Source organism: Rhinatrema bivittatum, chromosome 5, assembly GCF_901001135.1.
Source record: "Rhinatrema bivittatum chromosome 5, aRhiBiv1.1, whole genome shotgun sequence".
Classification (NCBI taxonomy): domain Eukaryota; kingdom Metazoa; phylum Chordata; class Amphibia; order Gymnophiona; family Rhinatrematidae; genus Rhinatrema; species Rhinatrema bivittatum.
Genome location: NC_042619.1, coordinates 353,621,292 through 353,642,833, shown reverse-complemented (window position 1 = coordinate 353,642,833; position 21,542 = coordinate 353,621,292). Strand labels below are relative to the sequence as shown.

General features: G+C 39.5%; 1 protein-coding gene across 3 annotated transcripts in view; it reads left to right on the top strand.

Annotated features, from left to right (window-relative positions):
* The window catches only part of CUL4A (cullin 4A), a 123,588-nt gene that overhangs the window by 48,042 nt on the left and 54,004 nt on the right, over window positions 1-21,542 (top strand). For all 3 annotated transcript variants that reach the window (XR_003857156.1, XM_029604661.1, XM_029604662.1), the window contains exons 10-12: window positions 12,932-12,999; window positions 17,985-18,103; window positions 20,567-20,759. Coding sequence is in view for 2 of the 3 variants with exons in the window: in XM_029604661.1 (XP_029460521.1) it covers window positions 12,932-12,999; window positions 17,985-18,103; window positions 20,567-20,759 (380 nt within the window). In the remaining variant the exon portion in view is untranslated. The remainder of the gene's footprint in view (window positions 1-12,931; window positions 13,000-17,984; window positions 18,104-20,566; window positions 20,760-21,542) is intronic.

Sequence of the window (21,542 nt, the reverse complement as noted above, 5' to 3'; positions counted from 1 at the left end):
TGGTGAAACTAGGTAGCTGGATGTAGACCACATGATACTGGATTCTGGAAGGAACCCTAGTGTATGGCTTCTGGCCTCAGGACTCTTGCTGCAGTGACCAGCCTGGGAGGGATGGGCCTATTAAAATAGGGGACAATGAAGGCTCATGACCAATATTCCCTGTAAGATGTGCATATGCACATAGGTCATGAAACAAGTGCACATATGAAACACGCACAAGAAAAGGAAAATAGAATAGTGTTTCAAAGAACATTGCACACACGTTTGTATAGTACATTACACACGAGAACTTTTTTCCATTAATAAACAGGATGAATTAGCCATGATGTGGGTGGTGTTATATGGTGGCACCGAATGGACCTCTCTTAGCAAGTAGAACTTTTGTTCTACTAAGCATGTGCAGGAATTCCTGCTAGGGCGTTGCCTCTTGAGACTCCAATCTTTTTTCATCTGAGCAACAGCACCAACGTGAACCTCTATCTCTGCATGCCTTCTTACAATTATATTTTTTCTATCTTAAAAGTTGCCTCGCTGCTTTAGTAGCTTCCAAACAGCACTTTCTAGTGCTACTTTATTGAAAAAAAAAAAAAGTTACAATGTCAGGAAAAAAAGAAGGTAACAAGTGGTTTTAAGATCTGCATTTATGGCAGAAAGGTGTCCATTACAGATGGACATGACCATTGTTACAGTTGCCTAGGTCCTGATCATGACCAAGTAAATTGTTATAACTGCAGACAGATGTCCCTGCATACACAGAGAGAGCAAGAGCCTATAAAATAGAGGAACTGTGGAAGGAAGGCTTAAAGAAGTCATAGTTGATCCTCTTCTTGAAGTGCAACTTAATCTGCCTCACCGAGAAGGGATTTGAGCAGAAGCTCCTCCAAAATATTTCTCCCCTCAGAACAGGCCACATCCTTGTGGTCAAATAGACTTAAGTCAGCATGGGTCAAAGAAAGAGACGTCACTCCAAGAAATGCTTAGAGCACTCTGCAATGAAAAAGCATTGACACACAATGCTGTCTATGCATGAAGCACAGTCAACACATAGAGCTGCACCGGGACCATTGATGTATAGAGCGCTGTCATTATCATTGACACACAAGACTCAATTAGCACCATTGCATAAGTCTATGTATCATTCCTCGACCCCCATTGCAGTTAGAAGCATTGATGCATCTGGCAGCAGCTATCCGTACGCAATTGTACAGGTGTCTCACAAATTAGTTTACAGGATCCAATGGGAGATATGATACTTATCCCTCCATCAGACACCAAATCAGTTTTGCCAAGGAAGCTACTAGGCCAAGGTCCTACATCTAGACACACCAGATCTCACCTGTTCTCTATTGCCTCTAATTTCTAATTGAACCTTGTCTCACATTTTACAGAGTCTGGAAGACATTCCAGTCCTAGATTCAGAAGAGGATGTACGCACCCATGCCAGGTCAGAGAGCATGCCAGCCACTTGACCAAGTAGCAGAGTTAGTAAAGAATTTCTTTACCTCTTTGGTGGCTAAGGAAAAAGAGGTTATGCTCTAACCTCTGTTTTCCAGAATTTCAACATTACTCCTACAAGAGGGAGTCCCGCTATCTTCAGTTAACACATACGCCATCAGAACCCCGACAAAGAAGTTCTAGCCCACGACTTTACCTGGATTAGTGTTCCCTCACCTCTGGGAATTGAAGAGGGTTCAACGGCGATACCATGATACCTCCTCTAGAACTTCCAGAACACTCATCTCCCTCAAGATATTTATTACTCAATCTTTAGTCAAGTTGGGAAAAGCCCTTGCTGTAAATGTGTGTAAGAACAAAGATCCTTGTACAAATGTTATGGGTTTCTCCAAATTCTAGAAATGCCAGTGCAGCCAGCAGTTCTTCTAATCCATCAAATCTTGCAAGAATTACAAATGAGAATGTGGGGAAAATCCTGTTACTCGCATCCCAGTATCAAGGAAACTGGACCTTAAATACAGTGTTCAAAAATCTCCTGGATTTGGAATTGTGTAACTGCCCCATCAATCTGTAGTTGTAGAATAGGTTTTAAGGAAAGTAAAGAAAAATTAGGATATACTCAAATATTCTCCAAGGGAAAGATCCCTGACTTCTAGACAATTTTGGAAAAATGTTTCAAAGCTGCATGCTAACTGCAAGAATTTCTAACCACCAATTCTACATAGTCTACTACTCAGACAAATCTGACTTTTTTGACTGGGTGACTAGGGAATTGGATCGAGGAAGAGCGCTCGATTGTCATCTACTTGGATTTCCGCAAAGCTTTTCATACGGTCCCGCACAGGAGGCTGATGAATAAAATGAGAAGCTTAGGAATGAGTGCCGAGGTGGTGGCTTGGATTGCAAACTGGTTGACGGACAGAAGACAATGTGTGATGGTAAATGGAACTTACTCTGAAGAGAGAGCGGTGTTAACTGGAGTGCCACAAGGATCAGTGTTGGGACCGGTCCTGTTCAATATATTTGTGAGCGACATTGCAGACGGGATAGAAGGTAAGGTTTGTCTTTTTGCGGATGACACTAAGATCTGCAACAGAGTGGACATGCCAGAAGGAGTAGAGAATGAGAAGGGATTTAAGGAAGCTGGAAGAGTGGTCGAAGATATGGCAGCTGAGATTCAATGCCAAGAAGTGCAGAGTAATGTATATGGGGTGTGGAAATCTGAAAGAACTGTATTCGATGGGGGGTGAAGGGCTGATGTGCACAGAGCAGGAGAGAGACCTTGGGGTGATAGTGTCTAATAATCTGAAGTCGGCGAAACAATGTGACAAGGCGATAGCTAAAGCCAGAAGAATGCTGGGCTGCATAGAGAGAGGAATATTGAGTAAAGAAAAGGGAAGTGTTTATCCCCTTGTACAGGTCCTTGGTGAGGGCTCACCTGGAATACTGTGCTCAGTTCTGGAGACTGTATCTCCGAAGGGACAGAGACAGGATGGAGGCGGACCAGAGAAGGGCGACCAAAAAGGTGGATGGTCTTCATCGAATGACTTATAAGGAAAGATTGACGAATCTAAATATGTACACCCTGGAGGAAAGGAGGAGCAGAGGTGATATGATACAGAATTTCAGATACTTGAAAGGTTTTAATGATCCAAAAATGACGACAAACCTTTTCCATTGGAAAAAAAATCAGCAGAACCAGGGATCACGATTTGAAGCTCCAGGGAGGAAGACTCAGAACCAATATCAGGAAGTATTTCTTCACGGAGAGGGTGGTGGATGCCTGGAACGCCCTTCCGGAGGAAGTGGTGAAGACCAAAACTGTGAAGGATTTCAAAGGGGCGAGGGATAAACACTGTGGATCCATAAAGGCTAGAGGATATGAATGAAGAGAAGAGGCATGGGGGGTGGCTTGTGGGAATGACGGCTGCTACCTGGAGATTAATATCCTTATTCAATAAACATACACATGGTTAATGAGACTACAACATTGCTCTGTGCTTCAACAGCAAGAGGAAATGTGGAAAAAGATTTGCATTCACAAAAAAGCGGGAGAGTAGCTGCATTTACAAAAAAGCGGGGGAATAACTTGCTTGTTGCGGCAGTTACTACCCCAAACCAAATAAGCTAGATACTTCACTTGGATGCAGCTCCAGCACTGCTCTCTACATCAATGGCGGGGGTGGAAGGTAAATAGAACCAAAAGGTTACTAATAAAGGCCAAGAGTATCAGATAAGTATGAGAAAAAATAAGTGTGAAAGCTTGCTGGGCAGACTGGATGGGCTGTTTGGTCGTCTTCTGCCATCATTTCTATGTTTCTATGACTGTGTATACAAAAGCTAAAGCTCTTGCTTCTAGCTGGAGATAGTGGCATCGCATTCCCTCAACTTTTTAGATGCTGAAGAATGTATACACCATCTGATTTGTTCTATCTATGAGGCGTTAGACACTACTTATCATAGTTAAGTCTCTCCATAAAATATCAAACTAGTTTCTACTCTGTTAAAAACGTTACTCTTTTATACTGTTAAGATAATAAGACTTTGTTATTGCAGTAATGTATAGATAGTTGTTGTTTTTATACTCATAAGATAAGACCTTGTTGTTGTTGTAATGTAAAGATAATTGGACCCTGTTGTTCCTGTTGTCAAATTATCCATCAAGTTACTATGTAAACCGATATGATATTTCTTATCGAATGTCGGTATAGAAAAACAAATACTGCATGTTCTTCCTCAGCCTCCATTAGAGGGCACTGCATGGCTTGGTTCTGTGCCAGTGACCTTTGCGACAATATCCATGAAAAGCTGACAAATGTGCACTGCCTCGGTGACATCCTCTTAAGAGAACAGCTCATGGAAATGGTGGCACAAATAAGGGAACAGAATATAGCAGTCCAGAACAACAAACCTCCATAAGGTGTCCTTATTACTCTTATGAAAGGCCATAATTTCAGAGATGCCCCTTCTAGCAGTTCCAGTTTACCGCCTCTGCTTTCGCAGCATCAGCAACTTCTTTCTCGTCCCGGACAACATGAACACCATCTGCCAAAACCATACCACAAGTCCAGCCCAAATCTGGACAAAACTTTTGCCCACCTTCCAAACTCAGCAACCAGCCACTCCTGTAGGAGGGAGAATCCAGCACTACTGGCAGGAATGGCGCAGGATCGCAAAAGTCTATTATCTTTGGCAGACTATTATCTTTGGCAGTCTATCATTAAAACCCAGCCTCTAGCCTATATTAGGCACCGCTCATGTTAATTATGTTATTACCCCCATATATCTTAATCCAAGTTAATTCGACCTGTTCATTGTAAGACATTTACTTGTCATTGTTGTTATTGTTTAAAATGTAAACCGAATTGATCAATAATTTTGTTATTGGAAAGTCGGTATAGAAAAATGCTAAATAAATAAATAAAAGATTGCTTGGTTCTCAAAATCCTGGAATCTGGATACCATTTGCATTTCTCCCACTTCCCGTACTTTCTCATCATTCAGACTTCAATCCAGATCTGTCTTACTCTATGCATCTCTGCCTGGAGATGGAGTCACTCCTCAGATAGTGGGCAATAGAGCCAGTCCCTTCTCATCTGTATGGCCAAGGATTCTACTCCTGCTACGTTCTCGTCCCCAAGAAATCTAGCGGACTTAGACCCATCCTGGGTTTAAAGAGCCTGAACAGACTCCTGGAAAAATTCAAAATGAATTCCCTCCACACAATCCTCCCCTTCATTCAGCAAGTGGAATGAATACGCTCTCTGGATTTAAGGGATGCATATGCTTCCTGCCAATGCTGCTGCTTACTGAAAGCTCACACTGTCCACCTGGGAGCTTGCTTCATGCATCTGCCGCTAAGCTCTGTGGCTTGTTTCCCATCCCCACAGCCCAGACAGAACTAGCTCCGCCCCTTTTTGAGGATGTCCTCTTACGTGGAGCTAAGTTTGCTGTGGGGGGAAACTAGTGTGCTGTGTGCATGAAACATAGCAAAAGAGCTTGCTCTTTTGTGCGCACAAATTGTGACTTATGATAAGATGCTTATTTTAATTTTGCAGATGATATGATTGGGGTGTGTTTGTGTGTTTGTGCATATATATACACACACATACACTTTATTACTTTGGGTTCCCTTTGCTCTAATTGTTTTGAGGTTTGCTAGGTTTGTGAAATCGTTTTGGGTTTTTTTACTGCACTTGGAATGGAATTTCTCATGTCCTCCAGGTCTATCCAGTTGATTCCCATCTTGATTGGAATGGGGTGGTATGGCGCATTAGCCACTTGCTGTCTGACTATGCCTGCTAAGGCTCAACTTATCACGTGTTAGTCATTAAACATCATGTTACTAAATGCGCAATCAGTGTCCAGAAAGGATCCTGGTATTTTTGACCTTCTAATTGAAAAAGCTCCTGGCTGCTTTTGCATTATAGAGTCGTGCCCAACTGAGATTGCTTCTAAGGTTACCAATCAGCTTTGTCCAACTAACTGCATGGCATTTCCCAACCTTGCCCCAGTACATGTGGTGGAGGGCCCCCATCCGCTGTTGGGCAGTTCATCGTTTTATGTAAACCGGAGTGATTTGTAATTCCCACAAGAACTTCGGTATATAAAAATTAAAAATAAATAAATAAAATAAAATAAATTTTAGTCATTTTTTTTTAAGCGCAAGTTAGTTTTTACTTCTATGCCATGACCTCAGCTCACTGTATGAAGTGTTAATAACATTTTCAGGGGTTAAATATCTGCTTATTTTATTGTCCTGGATCTAAGACTCATAATTCTTCCTTAATTATTGTTACCAATGTAAATATTGATTTAAGATCTATTATTGTGTTGGGAGATTTCAATCTACATGTTCATTGGAAACCTCTGCCTGCTGTTTGTGTTGAATTTTTGGAGGCTGTGTTTGCTTGGGTTAGGATCTGCTTGTGGAGGGGCCAACTCATAAACTTGGTCATACATTGGACTTTTTTTGCAAATCCCACTCTAGTTTCAGTAGGGCCCCTCTGTAAGTACTGAAAGGATTCTTTGGATCATTTTTTGCTCTTATCATATCTTAATCCAGAGTCTCCAATTTGTACAAAAAAAACAACTGTAAGTTAAGAAACTTTGTTGTGTTTACCATGATTTATTCCATGACCGAATAATATCAAGACTGTCCAATTTCAATCCAACAGACATTATCTGCTATGTATGATGAGTTGGCTGCTCTAAAGTTAGTGCAACCTAAATGCAAGGCATTACGAGAAATCAAGAAAGGTTGGTGTAGATTGGCATGTCAGCAAAAACCCCACACTGCAGAGACTTTTGAGAAATGTCAGTTTGCGCAGTCTAATTACAAGGCTATGACAGACCAAGCAAAGAGAGCTTTCTTTTCTATGGGGATCTCCGCGGCAAGAAATTATTCGCATGCCATGTTTCATATAGTTTAGAGTTTAATGCCACCACCTTCACTCAGAGGCCATTCCATGCACCCATTACTCTCTCTAAAGAAATTTGCAAACTTTATGCTGCTGACTGTGACAAATGAATTGCTAGCCATTTTGTTTTTCATCTATCAAATCTTCATAATCATTTGACTCTAAACCTTAACAAAACAGAGATTCATTTTAAATTTTCCTCCAGTGATGTCCCTACTTATTTTATTGTTGAGTCTTTCCATCCCTATGATATCACAGGTCTGGAATCTAGGTGTCGTCATTTTAGAGTCCAATCTATCAGTGAGATCCCAATTAGGGCTCTCGTTAAGACCTCTCTTTATTTTTTTAAACTTTATTTTTATTGATTATATGCATTTATCAAATATATTTGAAAAAAGAAACTACAGATACAAAAAAAAAAAAAGAAACCAAAAATAAGAAAATTACATAATTTGTACCAGCCATGTTAGTCCACTATACAAAGAAGGGGGTGGGGGGAGAAAGGGCCCTGGGTTCATAGGGCCAAAAGAAACAATGTAAATGTAAGAATCGGGCGCATCTGAACAAAAACAATGCCTTACAATACAATCAGGCCTAAAGCAAAGCAGTCTGAGAGAGAACATTACATCTAGCTTCTCAGCTAAGAAGGGTAAAAAAATATTTAATATTATTCAAATTAACTAAACTTTTACTCAGGTTGCCCCCAAAGGCAAGACCTCGGGTCGGAAGCCCAAAACCTGCTTCCTATTGTCCTGAGTAGCTTTAGTTAGATACGGGAAGATCCATACTTTTTGACCCTTAAAAGGGGTTTCTCGATAATGAAAGAAAAGGTGAAGTATAATATGTCTTGTGGGGAAAACAAATGTCATTAATAAAGAAGCTCTTGAGGAAATAGTTTCAGCAGAGTTATCCAGAAAATCAGACAAATTCAGGCTTGTTTCACCTCAAGCAGCCGCTTCTTAGAAATAGAGAGAGAATAAATCATAGGTGAAGGAGGTAAAGCATCTTCTGTAAGTCCCAGTATCTCTCTCATATATGATCTGAATAACTCTATTGGAGAGATGAAATGAATTTAAGGAAAATGTAATACACGCAGATTCAAATAGCTAAGAGAGTTCTCCAAATTTTCCACATGCCGAGAGGACACTGATAAGTATGATGGTTTGAACTTCCTTCACATGTTCTACCGATTTTCTTAACATAATTTAATCTCTTTTCATAACGTACCATACGTTGCTCTTGATTCTGAAATTTAGTATGAATTTTCAGTCTGTACCGCTAATGATGAGACTGACTTTTCTATAACAGCTAGTGCAGACCACAGATTATCTAAAGGTTTAACCAAGTTAGTTCTGACCTTTAACATTGAGAGAGCATCTCAAACCTCCTGTGAACAAGCTGAATTGCCGCCATCAGTCGAGAGCACCTCCTTGGAAGTGTATTCAACCAATCCCCGGAAAGAGTGGAGAAGCTCTGCACCGTCATGCTGTAGACCACTGCAGCATGCAGCAGAGAAACGCTGACTGATAAGGTTGAGGTGCCGCAGCTATCGATATGATCCGGTGTATCTTCCGCCGTAACAGCAGCGAATCCTGAGGGCGAGGAATGCTACGATCATCTGGGCTGAATGACACCTCAGTCTCTGGTAGGCTTTGATGCCCCTGAGCCAGCAAAGTCTGACTTCAATGCCTCAGAAGGCAAAGTTTGTGCATCTTCTGGCATGGTCATCTGCTGGGTTTGAGGAGTAGAGGAGAACCTCCTCACAGTTCCCTTCCTCTTTCCCATAAAAGAAATTTCCTCGAGATAAGAAAAAATTAAAGTAATAGAATCAGTCCAGGAAAACCTCAATACGCACGACTATCCAGAAGATCGGATGCCATCTTGGATTCCCCTCCCCCCCCCCTTTTTTTTTTTTTTAAACCCCTTTTTGACTGTTTCTGACTTTGACTCACTTCTGCAGGGATTGGTTCTCACAGGTAGAGATAACTATAATTTGCTACTTATTGGTATGTCTGCTTATGCTCTGTGGGCACTAGAAATTATCCAAAATGTAGCAGTTAGGCTTTTAACAGGTTTTAAAATTCACAAACCCATAACTCCAGTCCTATAAGCATTACACTGCTAATCTTTTCAATGGTGCATCAAATATATATTTTTTTATTATAATTCAGAAGCTGCTAAGCAATAACGCAATTCCATGAAACAGTGCCATACTACAAATTTGTTCCTTCCTGAGCCTTGTATTCTGCTGACCAGGGCCTTTTGGAAGTGCTATCATTCTGAATGGTTCATATAGCAGAAGCATGTGACAGAGCTTTCTCCTGTGTAGGCCCAATGCCATGGAATGCACTTCCAGAGTATCTCTGGCTTATGACATGCAGTCAGTCATTTTAAGGAGCCACTAAAGGCCCATTTCTTTAAGCAGACTTTTGGTGAAGGCTCTTGATACAAGAAGCCTGGCACTGAGGGCCTTCACAATTACAAACAAATGTTGAAAATTCCTCACATAGTTGTGGAGCCCCTATCATCTCACTTGTACTCTCTGCTCCTATACATGTAAAAACCTATGCACTATTAGATCCAAACCCAAATTGTGCCTGGTTCTCACCAACTTTGCGATGAATGAAAACCACCTTAAGATGCCTTGAATGTTGTTGGTGCAAGAACCCAACTCTAGAAAATAAAACTGCTGCTCATTCATTCAAAAAAATACAAAAAAGAAATAGACTCTGAAAAAAAAATCCTACTATGCAAACAAAATAAAAATAGCCAATGGTTATACAAACATTTTTATTTAACATTGTAAAATCTCTAACATCTCAAAAAATGTCTTCTCACAACAACTTTTCAAATGATCTGTGTAATAAAATTGCCCATCATTTCTAAGAAAAACTTGTCAAAATTTCCTCAGAATTCACACTTACCAATTCCAAAAATAGTGAAGGAAAGTTTATAGTGTTCTTGGTTCACTTTCTCTGAAACGGATGCCTCAACTATCTCATGTTTGCTCGCCAATCAAAAAGTATCAAACTCACCGTATAACCCTTGTCCAGGTCAACTTTTAAAGGACAGCCGAGATTTTATTTCCCCATCCATAGCGCAATTAGTTAATTTATCTCAATATTGGAACATTTCCCGATATTCTCAAACAAACCTCTATAACACCTATACCCAAAAACAAAATCTGACATTTGACCCAGTGAATCTTCATACCGTAGCCTCATTACTAACTTTGGCTAAAGTAATTGAATCTACTGTTCTTCATCAATTAATTGAATATTACAGATAATATCCTACATCCAATCCCTCATGGTTTTAGGAAAGGGCATTGCACAGAAACTCTGCTCCCCTCAGAATTTGATACAATTATCCATGGCTTTGATGCCAATATTGATTATATCATTATTCTCCTTGACCTTACCACAGTCTTCAACACCTTAAATCATAAATTACTTCTTGCCAGCCTACAATTTCTAGGGCTTCAAGACACCGTCCTCCAGTGGTTCGAATCTTTCATTTATTTATTTATTTATTTCCGATTTTTATATACCGGCATTCGAGACAGCAGTCACATCATGCTGGTTCACATAGAACATGGGTGCATAGTAAACATAGTGAACATAGTAAACATAACTATAACGATGGTACTGAAAAGGCAGTTACATATAACAGGGTGATAAGAACTTGGCTGAGAAGGAAGAGAAAGGACAGGTTATTAATTCACACAGGTAAACGATATAGGATATGGTTAAACAAGGTGTAGTTGGAGATTAGTTGACCATGTTGGCGACCGGGAAAGCTTGAATGAATATCCAGGTCTTTAGTCTTTTTTTGAAGGTTGAGATGCATGGTTCTGTTCTGAGATTTGAGGGGATGGAGTTCCATAACTGTGGAATGGCTGTAGAGAAAGCCCGGTCTCTTAGAGTGCAGTGTCTAGTAGATTTGGACGGTGGTACCTGTAGCGATCCCTTGTATGCATCTCTTGTCGGTCTTGACGAATTGTGTAGTCGGAGAGGGATCTGTAGGTCAATGGGAGCCAGTTGGTGGATGATTTTGTATGTGGTAAGAATGGCCTTGTATATTATTCTAAAGTGTATGGGTAGCCAATGGAGGCTCTTTAGAATCGGGGTTATGTGGTCCCTTCTCCTGGTATTTGTCAGAATTCGTGCAGCTGCATTTTGCACCATCTGAAGCGGTTTGGTGTATGAAGCGGGAAGGCCGAGTAGGATGGTGTTACAATAGTCTAATTTTGAAAAAATGATTGCTTGTAGAATGGTTCTGAAATCTTGTGCATGGAAAAGAGGTCTAATTCTTTTCAGCACTTGTAGTTGGTAGAAACAGTCTTTGGTGGTTTTGTTAATGGTGGCTTTGAAATTCAGGCGATTATCAATTAGGACTCCTAGGTCTCTCACTTGTGTGATTGTTGGCGTGGCTTGTTGTGCAGAGGTGATGGTGCTATTTTCTGAGGCGATGAGTAGGAGTTCAGTTTTGCTGGAATTTAATACCAGGTTTAGGCTGGTGAGGAGGAGTTTAATTTTTTGAAGGCATGTATCCCAGTAAGCCAGAGTTTGTGCGAAGGAATCCTTAATGGGTATCAGGACCTGTATATCGTCCGCGTAAAGGAAGTGTTTGAGGTTAAGGTCGGTGAGAAGTTGGCATAACGGTGTAAGGTAAATGTTAAATAAAGTAGGAGACAGGGAGGACCCCTGTGGGACTCCTACTGATTCATGTCAGACCGTCCACAACAAATTAATCTAGTCGCTTACCATTCCTACTGGTACACCACTACCAGAGTCCCTCAAGGCTCTTCTTTATCCACAGTGTTATTCATCATCTACCTCCTACCACTATGTCATATACTAACTGGACTAGGCATAGATTTCATGATCTATGTGGACAACAAACAGTTACTTATTCCTTATACCTCTTCTTGGACTCGTACCTTTTCATTAATTACACTCTATATTTAGATACTTTAAAAACCTGGCTGTCCTACAATAGATTGAAACTAAACCCTGCAAAAACTGAATTAATCCATCTATCTACCATTCCAACTCTTCATGCAGCCCTCCTTCACATCTTACATTTGATAATCACGCTATTCCAATCGTAACTCTTGCTCGAAATTTAGGCATTATTGTTGACGCCAAACTATCCATGACAAAACATATCCAAACTTGTAAAAACTTTATTCTAGAAACCGAATCTTCTAAAAAAGACTAAAACCTTTTTCCTTTTCCAGTAGATTTCAGAACTGTGCTTCAGGCCCTCATTTTATTAGGTCTAGATTACTATATCTCTCTATATATTGGTCTTCCAGAATCATCAATCTGCCCATTGCAACTCATAACAAAATTCTGCAGCTCACCTCCTTACAGACACCAAAATGAAAGAACATAGCTCCTCCATCCTTCTGGATCTCCATTGGTTACCAATAAAATAATGCATTCAAAAAAAATTCTTTTAATAATCTTCAACTTAATCCATCCTCCATCTGGTTATGTACATCTCTACGCCTCTATCAGCCCCGTCATTTAAGATCAATTGATAAAAACCTCCTTGAGGTCCCTACGATCAAAACTGCCAGAATAGAAATGCGCTTTCTCAGTGGCTGGTCCCCTGCTCCAGCATTCAATCCCAACTACACTTAGACTCATAACTAACTGGAAAGAATTCAAGAAAAAGCTAAAAACTTACTTACCGTATACACTATTGCTTTTGAGATCAACAACACAAATTAATGTTTTATAATCCCTTCCGTTAATCCCTCAGTTTGCCTACTTTAGTTAATTTTCAAATATTAATCATTCTTTTTAACACTTTTTGCTGAATCTTATTTTCATTTTAGTTACAATTTTAATTTGCTGTAATTTTATAGTATGATGTCGCTGTTTTATGTTTCACTAATTGTTTGTTTTAATCTGTAAACCACCCAACTCACTACATTGTGTATAAGCGGTATACAAAAACTTTTAAATAAAATAAATAGCATTTCATTTTGTTCTATTATAGATTGAAACTGCAGAAATGATGATGTGCACTTTTGCCTTATACAGGAAACCACTGATAGTGTGTATAGAGAAACAGCTGTTGGGAGAACACTTGACGGCAATTCTACAAAAAGGTATAGTTAATAAGGAAACTAAGAGATATCAGTCATATACACTGTAGCTGTAGGAGTATTACCATGAGATTCTGGTCATATTTGAATAGCATCTACATACAGAATATTTTTAATATGTATAGTGTTGGTGTCGATCTGGTTCCTGTTATAAAGAACAAGCAAATCCGTTCTACTTTTAATTCGTATGTTGCAATGGAATGCTTTGCAAAATGTTTCATGTTCAGGTTCTTTGAAAAGTTGATGGATGGATTCATTGTATAACTAGTTTTCAAATGGGACTTGAAAGCAGGACGAGTAAGTGACAGGAGAGAGAAGGAAGTTCTATAAGTTTGAGATAGAGGAGGAAAATGCTTTCCCACCCAAATGTTACAAAGTTTTTTTAAGCAGAAGGTGCAGAAGCAGTGGTGAAGGTAACAAGAGGGGAGTAGCAAACAGAGGAATGCAGAGTCAGTCTTATGGTGCTCCGGAAAGGAGGAGAAGTCTAGGAAGTTTCCAAAAGATAAGTGGAAAAGGATAGTTTTATTTTTGTGCAAATATGAACAGTGGTATTTTGCACAGATTAAAGTACAAAAAATTGAAATCTGGGAAAGCCTGAGAATAGAAAATTGAAGTACTCAAGTGTGAATGGCTGTTAGCAGAGGAAGTATCAAGGGTGTGGCACATACCTGTAATGTTAGGAAAGGAGGGGATGAAACAAAGTTGTTTGGTTTTTTTTTTTGTTTTTTTTGCAAATACATAAGGCTTGAGTGGAAAAAAATTCAGGCTCAAGAAGTACACCAGTGTTACACGCACATATAACAAACATGAGAACAGATGTGAGATACAAGAAATGAACTGTTTGAAAACATGCAACACATTAAAGAAGTTATATCTGAAAGATCAAAGGAAATATCTAATGGAGTATTGTTTGAGTAGGAAAGGTATTTCAGTTAAAAGTTTTAGATAAGAGTAAATAGGAAAAAAGCAGGGATCCAAGAATCAAATCTTAGGGGTGACATGCCGTCGGTAATTGTGGTATAAAGAGAATCCCCTAGTTAACAATGATAGCAAAGCAGAACAAGATGAGACAAAATTCAGAGAGTCCTTGTATTTCTGAAGATAATATAAGAACATTGTGGTTGGTGGTTAAAAAGTAAAACTCTAAGGAGAAAATGAAGAGAGTAAGGGATTGGGTGCTCAAATATACTGAATATATACCTGGTGAGCAAGCAACATCCTGACATTCCTCTTCAGCCATCCAGACCAGTCCAGACACATGGGTAATGCCTTCCAACCAGCAGATGGAGACAAAGACTAACAGGTTTGCTAACATCTCCTCTTGTAGGCTCCCATGCTAACCTCAATTTGCCAGCCTTCTCTCTCCAGCAGATATGCAAGTATCCTGTGCTGTGAGATGAAATCTAATTAGACCTGGTGAAGAAGCTAGAAATTTGGATTACAGCTCTTGAGATGAGTCTTGTACTCCTTCCCTTGGTTGAACACAGAACCAGGGAGCTTCCAGTTATTGGAACAGGGTTATTCTTGGCTACGGTCGCTGGAATTACCCCTTTTCCCTCCTCTCTCCTCATGCTGCTTCTCTTCCACTGTCTCTCCTCCCCTTAAAAAATACTAAACAAGATTCCCCTCTATTTCTTTCTTCCCTTCTCTTGAGCCTTGTAGCTGTGCCTGGTTTCTGCTTGTTAAAGCTGTAAAAAAAAAAAAAAAAAAAAGTAGATGGCAGAAGAATGGTTTGCCTTCTAAGGAACTGCGGGCTGAGGTAGGGGAAGAGGTAAGGAGGGAAGTGCTCTGTACAGCATGTGTGGATTGCACTGAGGGAGGAAGCTTATATAAATTTTGTGGGGAGGGAGAGAAAGCAGCACGTGAAATCATGTGCCCTGGAAGGGTTACATGGGTGGAATTATCTGTAAGGCCATTCCTTCTGGTATGCTTGCTGATGATGCAGGAATGGTGTCCATATGGGAACTGCAAAAAGAGAGCAGGGAAGAAGCCAAGTGGTTCATGAATTGGTTGTAAACCAGGGTGATAGGGAAGGTACCCCTTTTTAGTTTGCTTCCCTTCTTCAGGGGCAGAAGTTCAAGATCTTATAAGTGAGTTCTACAGCAGTAGCATATGTGATTCCCTGAGGCAGTATCAGGTGTTGCACGTGACGGAAGAGGTAGGTCTACCATTAGTCTGAGCATGGAAGCATATAAAAGGACTCTCTGCTGCTCTTATACTGGAGTAGAGAATGTACAAGTGGACTTCTTCAGTTGCAGTAGGCTGGACCTTGGAGGATAGCATCTGTCCCAGGGAGCGTTCTTTCAGATTATGTCCAAATGGGGAGAAGTAGTGATTAGACTTGGGCAGTCAGCAGAAGAAGGGTAAGATGTTCATCTGGTTTGAATGTCCTGATTCAAGACTGACTGGTTCAGCATTCCCTTTGTGGCTTCTGAGTCTTGCAGAAGATTTCCAAGCAACAAAAGTTAGTGATATTGATAGCTCCCTATTGGCATACCTGGGAACTCTCAGGATTTCCCCTGATACTCGGGGAATTTGCATCAGTTGCAGGGTCTCTGGGAAAACATTAGAAATCTCAGGTCCTTTCTGTAGACAGCTCAGCCACACCCCTTTCTCAGTAAGCCTGCAGAGAACAGGAGGTGAGTCTGAAGCAGACTCTACAAGCAGCATGGAAGGAAAAACCGGAGAAGGGCTGTACACACAAAAAACTCGGTCTGCAGCTGTGATTCCAGGACTTGGGACTCATTTCAGCCAAGGGTAGAGTGAGGATGCATAAGTCGTGGAGCTGTGACTTATAAGGGGTGGGTGCAAAGAGAGTGCTGGGGTCAGGAAGAGAGGGAAGGAGAAGTATGCTGGGATCTTCTCTGGAAGGGGGGACAGGTGATGGTGGTGGGTAGAAGAAAGAGAGAAATCTATTGGGGGGGGGGAGTGGGAGAGAGAAAGTAGATAGATATTATTCCTTCCTCTACCATATGGTAATTAACAGGAGTCTCAGGGTGACCAAAACTCAAAAGTTCCCAGGTATGTCTAGTGGCCTAGGTGTTTTTAGTATGCGAATTAGTGAGGATGCTGGATGGGATCCACTATTGTTGCCTCAGGACAGGGGCCTACTGTTCAGGGCCTGGTGGTTCACGAGGATCTGTCTCGGTTTTGTCTTTCAGTTTGGTCCTTGAAGGGGGCTCATCTGTCAGAGAAGGGATTTTCTCAAAAGGCTGTAAATACCCTTTTGTGGTCTAAGAAAGTTTTCACATTCTTATGTGTGAGAGTCTGGAAGTCGTTTGAGGACTGGTGCCCGATTTAGGAAGATCTCAGCTAAACTTCAGTGCTGGTTATCTTAGAATTCCTGCAGAGAAGATTGGATAAGGGTTGGCGCTGAACTCCCTAAGGTGTAGGCAACAGCTCTTGCCTGTTACAGAGGTCATCTGAAGGGCAGACCTCTGTCTAATCCAAATGTGTCTTGTTTCCTTCAGGAAGTGAGGCATATTTGGTCTTGAGTAAGAGAATAGATATCTCCCTGGAATTGAAATTTGATGTTGTCCTACTTGGTTGGTCATCCTTTTTAGCCTCTAAGAGAAGCGTTGCTTAAGATGTTTTCTGGTAGCAATCTGTTCTGCCAAATTGGTTTCGGAGCTGCAGGTTCTATTGTGTAGAGGTCCCTTTTTTGTGTGCTTCAGATGAGGCGATGTAGTTTCTCATGATTCCTTCCTAAGATGGTTTCACGGTTTTTTCATCTTAATCGTGTCTCCTTTCCTTTCAAAGAGACTTGAGTGGAGAGAAGAGTGTGCTCAATTTTGTTTAAATGTTAGAGTTCTTCCGCTGTAATTAAAGGTTGCTAATAATTTCATAATTTTGGAGTATCATTTCTTCAGTTTAATGATTCTAGAAGGGTCAGAACAGCTTAGACAGCTGTTCAGATAGCTCTTTGGAGTAAGGAAGTGATAGGAGAGGCTTACATATCTCAGGGATTGGCACGTCCCAAGAAATTGAGCACATACTCTACTAGGGCACACGTGGTTTCACCTGCTGTCACCATTGGAGATTTGCAGTGTGGTAACCTGGTCTTACTTATTTATTTATTTAACGCTTTTTTTTATATACCAGCATTCGTAGGACACATCATGTCGGTTTACAGGTAACTGTGAAAGGAAATTACAATGAACGATGAAAGAAGGCTAACTAGATAATATACGAAAGTACAAAAATAGAGAGTCAACGAGCAGAAATACAACTTGGTTGAACGAAATGGATTTTACTTGCATACTTATTCAAGGCACTATCGCGTCAACCTTTGAGACAGGAAAGAAGCTTCTGTTTTGGTTCAGAAATCTTGAGAGCGGGCTTGGCAGTGACCCACCCAATAGAGGGAGAGCTTGGGTACATCCAGTGTGTCTGGACTGGTCTGGCTGGATAAAGAGAGGAGAAATTAGTTCTTACTTGATGATTTCCTCTCCTTGAGGCCAGCCAAACCAGTCTAGGACCCTCCCTGTTCTGTCGAGCGTGTTATTCTCCCGATTCATTTTCAGAATATCTGCTTGTGAGTGCTAGTCAATGCGCTGGATGGTAAGGTAATAACTTGTATATGTTCTGATTTCTTGTTTTTTTCCCTTGGAAGCTCTCTAGTTTTTGCTTGGGGGTAAGGAAAAGTTTAGTGTATTAAAAATGTTTTTCTTAGCTTGTTACATAGAATACTGGCAGCTTGAGGTCAGCATGAGAGTCTAATAAAGAGCGACAACAGCAAACCTGTTAGTCTGTCTCCATCTGCTGGTTGAGAGGCGTAACCCATGCGAGTGGACTGGTGTGACTAGACTCAAGGAAAAGAAATAATCAAATAGGAATTTCTGCTGTACATCCTATATGGAATTATAAGCATATTTCTCTTGGGGAGTGGACTTAGCACTGAAATATTTCATGTTGCTGCTGTCATTAGTGTAACCTTGCTGCTTTTGTAGCAGTGCACTCAGATCAGTTTATGGTTCTCTTGATCTTAGGATTTGATAACCTACTTGATGAAAACAGAGTCTTGGATATCATGTTGCTGTACCAGCTATTTAGCCGGGTGAAAGGTGGTCAACAGCTTCTGCTACAACATTGGGCTGAATACATCAAGGTATTTCCAAATCATTTTGTTTCTTGCTGCCCTTGGGTGGTTGGGTTTTTTTTTTGTTTGTTTTTTAAGCAAGGGTAGGGAGCAATTATGTTTGTAGAGTTTTTTTTTTTTTAACTGAGACAAACAATAACTAATTGTTTCAAGATACACTTGCTTAGTGCCAATTGATGAAACCTTTAAATTGTTTGTATGTTGTTTGTCTAAAGATGTTTAGTTTAGTTAGGTTTTAGAAAAGGATTTTACTAAGTATACTCTACAGAAAAACCAGAACTCTTGACCTCAGATTGTTTCTTCAGTTGCTCTAGTCATCCAGCTTACCTCACTAGGTAGTGACTCTCCTGCTGTTTGATCAAGTAAAGAGCATTTCCTCTGTGCAGAGACTCTGTAAAAGGCAATACTGATCCATAAATTGGGCAGATGAGTTTGAAGTCCTCAGCAGCCTCACACACACAAATTGAAGGTCTCGTTTTCATGCAGAAGGGAGAGGCTAGGCAGGTCAGAGAGAGGGGGCCCTTCTGAGAGGTACAGTAGTATTGTTGGGCCTTTAATTATGCAGAGTCAGGTAAGAGCAGCTTCTCTTTTGTCTGCCTTCAGCTATTGATATGCTGTACAGTAATCCCAGTAGAGTTCAACCCAGAGATCTAATGAATAAAATTTTAAGTCCTAATACTAGTATATTCCCTGAAAAGAATCCTTTTCTATAGAGAAACAGGAAATGGGGATCTGAAAAGACAGAAAAAAAAAGTATAACAAGGATTGTATGTAAAAGTTATGCAAGGATTGTGTGTAAAAATTATGCAGTATCGCCTCTTGTAACTTCATGTGTATTTATAACTTCCAGCAGGCGCACGTTACCTTCAAACAAAAGTGGTTCCTGAATTTTCAGATAGTGATATTTTTGGTTAAGGTGGATGGTGGAATCCTCTGTTAGCTTCCTGGATTCCCAAGAAAAGGAATATTAGAGGAGAGGTTTGCTTTAAAGATGTTGCCCGATGTAATAATTTAATGATTTATCGGTCACCTTTCTCTAATAAAGTTACAACAAGTCGATATACAAATAAAGTCATTTATACAATAGATTTCATAGGACGTACGTATCAGGCACTATGAAGTGCCACTGTTGTGGAACGCACTCCCTATGTATGTATTCTGAAAGGGGCTATATTAAATTTAGAAACAGCGTCAAAACCTGCTTGCTTAACCATGCTTTTGGTACCAGTTGAAACTGGATTTTACCATTGGCCAATTTTATTGAATTAATGTTTTTTTTTATTTATAAACAAACTAAACAGTACAAAACACAGGTAAACAAACTTTTAGAAATTATTTATTTAAAGGCTTTTATATACTGATGGCCGTTTGCACATCGTATCGGTTTACAAAGAACATTGCGCTTATAAAATAAAGCATAATAGTTACATGGAACAAATTGGTAAAATATAGGGGTAACATAAATAAGAGGTAATTAAATCAATCAGAATATAAACTATGTACAACAAATCTGTTTACGAAGAACATTGAGCTTATAATATTGCCTGCTTCAGCTATAAAATGTGCCTTTTATTATTGATGGATGTTTATTTTTTATTTATTAAAAAAATGTATATGCCACTTATTAACATTTTTGATGCTATGATGTATAAGACTAATGTTTTATTTTCTGTGGTGATGGGATGTTTTTAATGTATGAATGTGATGTGTGAAGGGTAGATATTGGTTTATTATTGATGTGATATTTTGGAAAATAAAAACACTCATTTATTTCATTTGACAAACGTACACATATCAGTGTCTGACTTGAAGTCCATTTTTTTTTCCAGCTATTTGTTATAAGTTTTATGCAGAGTTTATGAATTTGAAACATTCCTGGATCCCTTTGTCATAGAACATGGTTAATTTTGATTTGCTCGTTTACAGATAAATTTTCAGAAGAGTTATGCATATAAATATAACATACTCTTGTAGCAATTTTCAAAAGCCATTTTCTCATGTTAAATGCACAACATGAGCATAACCTATTGACAAATGGCATATGTTGTAGCAATTTTCAAAAGCCCACTTACACGGGCAAAGTGCATTTACACGTGTAAAACCCAATTTTAAACATGTACATGCTTTTGAAAATCAGGCCCTTTGTTTTGATCTGATGAAAGGAGTATAGTTCCTGAAATCTAGTCAAGAAATGTAATTTGTCGAGTTGGAAGGCACCACCAATTTTTTTTTCTGTGAGAATCTTAGAGGAATGATCATTTACTTCTCGTTCTAAAATAATTCACAATTTATTTTTAAATCTTTTGGATCATTTTTCACTGTGCTCATGTCTTCCCTCTACATGCTGTTCTCTTAAACAAGCAATTGTGAAATTTTATTGAATTTACCAAAATCCATATGACTTGGTAGGAGGGAAGTTGAATGAGTCCTCATATATAGTGCTCGGTTAACACAGGGTTTCATTTTTTACAGAACTTTGGGACAGCCATTGTCATTAATCCTGAAAAGGACAAGGATATGGTACAAGAGCTACTGGATTTTAAGGATAAAGTGGACCATATCATAGAAGTTTGCTTTCAAAAAAATGAGAAATGTATAAATCTGATGAAGGAATCTTTTGAAACTTTTATCAACAAGAGACCAAATAAGCCTGCAGAGCTGATAGGTAGGTGTATTCTGCTGTGATTATTGTTCTTTTGGGACATATTCATGACCAATTTGTAGACAACATTACCCTCTGTGCACAGAGCAAGATTTCAGAAGTGCAGATAAACAAATAATGCTCACTATCTATCATATAAAAATGGTGCTTCTAAGTTTTTTGTTTTGTTTTTTTATTTTTGAAAATATTTAAACCATTCTTTCTTCTTTTCCTCCACTCCGGGAGTAGCTGTTCAGAATAGTGTCACTAATTGATTCGGAGGAATGTGATCTGCTTAGTTCATATAGGGTGCTACTGAGTGTAAGGTAATTCAGGACTGTCACAAACATAGTTTCTCTTAGAGATCCATCGGAATAGCAGGGATCGTTCATGTGTCCTTTTCGACTATACAGTGTACATGGAGAATACAATCAAGGCCCCTGGGTTTGTGTAGCAGCTTGGATAGATTCCACACATTCCCTATCTCTTTTTTGTTAACAATGCTCAAGTTTTTTATGTAACTCTCCTTCATGTTAATGCTGTTCTATGTAAACCGGCGTGATGTACCTAGAAATGTCGGAGATAAAAACCCAAAATAAATGTTATAAAATTTTTGCAGCAGATTTTGAGAGATGGTGGCACAAATTAGCATAAGTGTAATATTAATAAACATAAAGCCATTTTATTGGTAATCTAAAGTTAAAACTTTTTTTTTCTAGATTTTTTTGTGAACATGGATAAATTGTCCCATATTTCTTTTTCCATTTGATTCTTTTCTTAATGATTGGTGTGGAAGAGAGCCTTGCA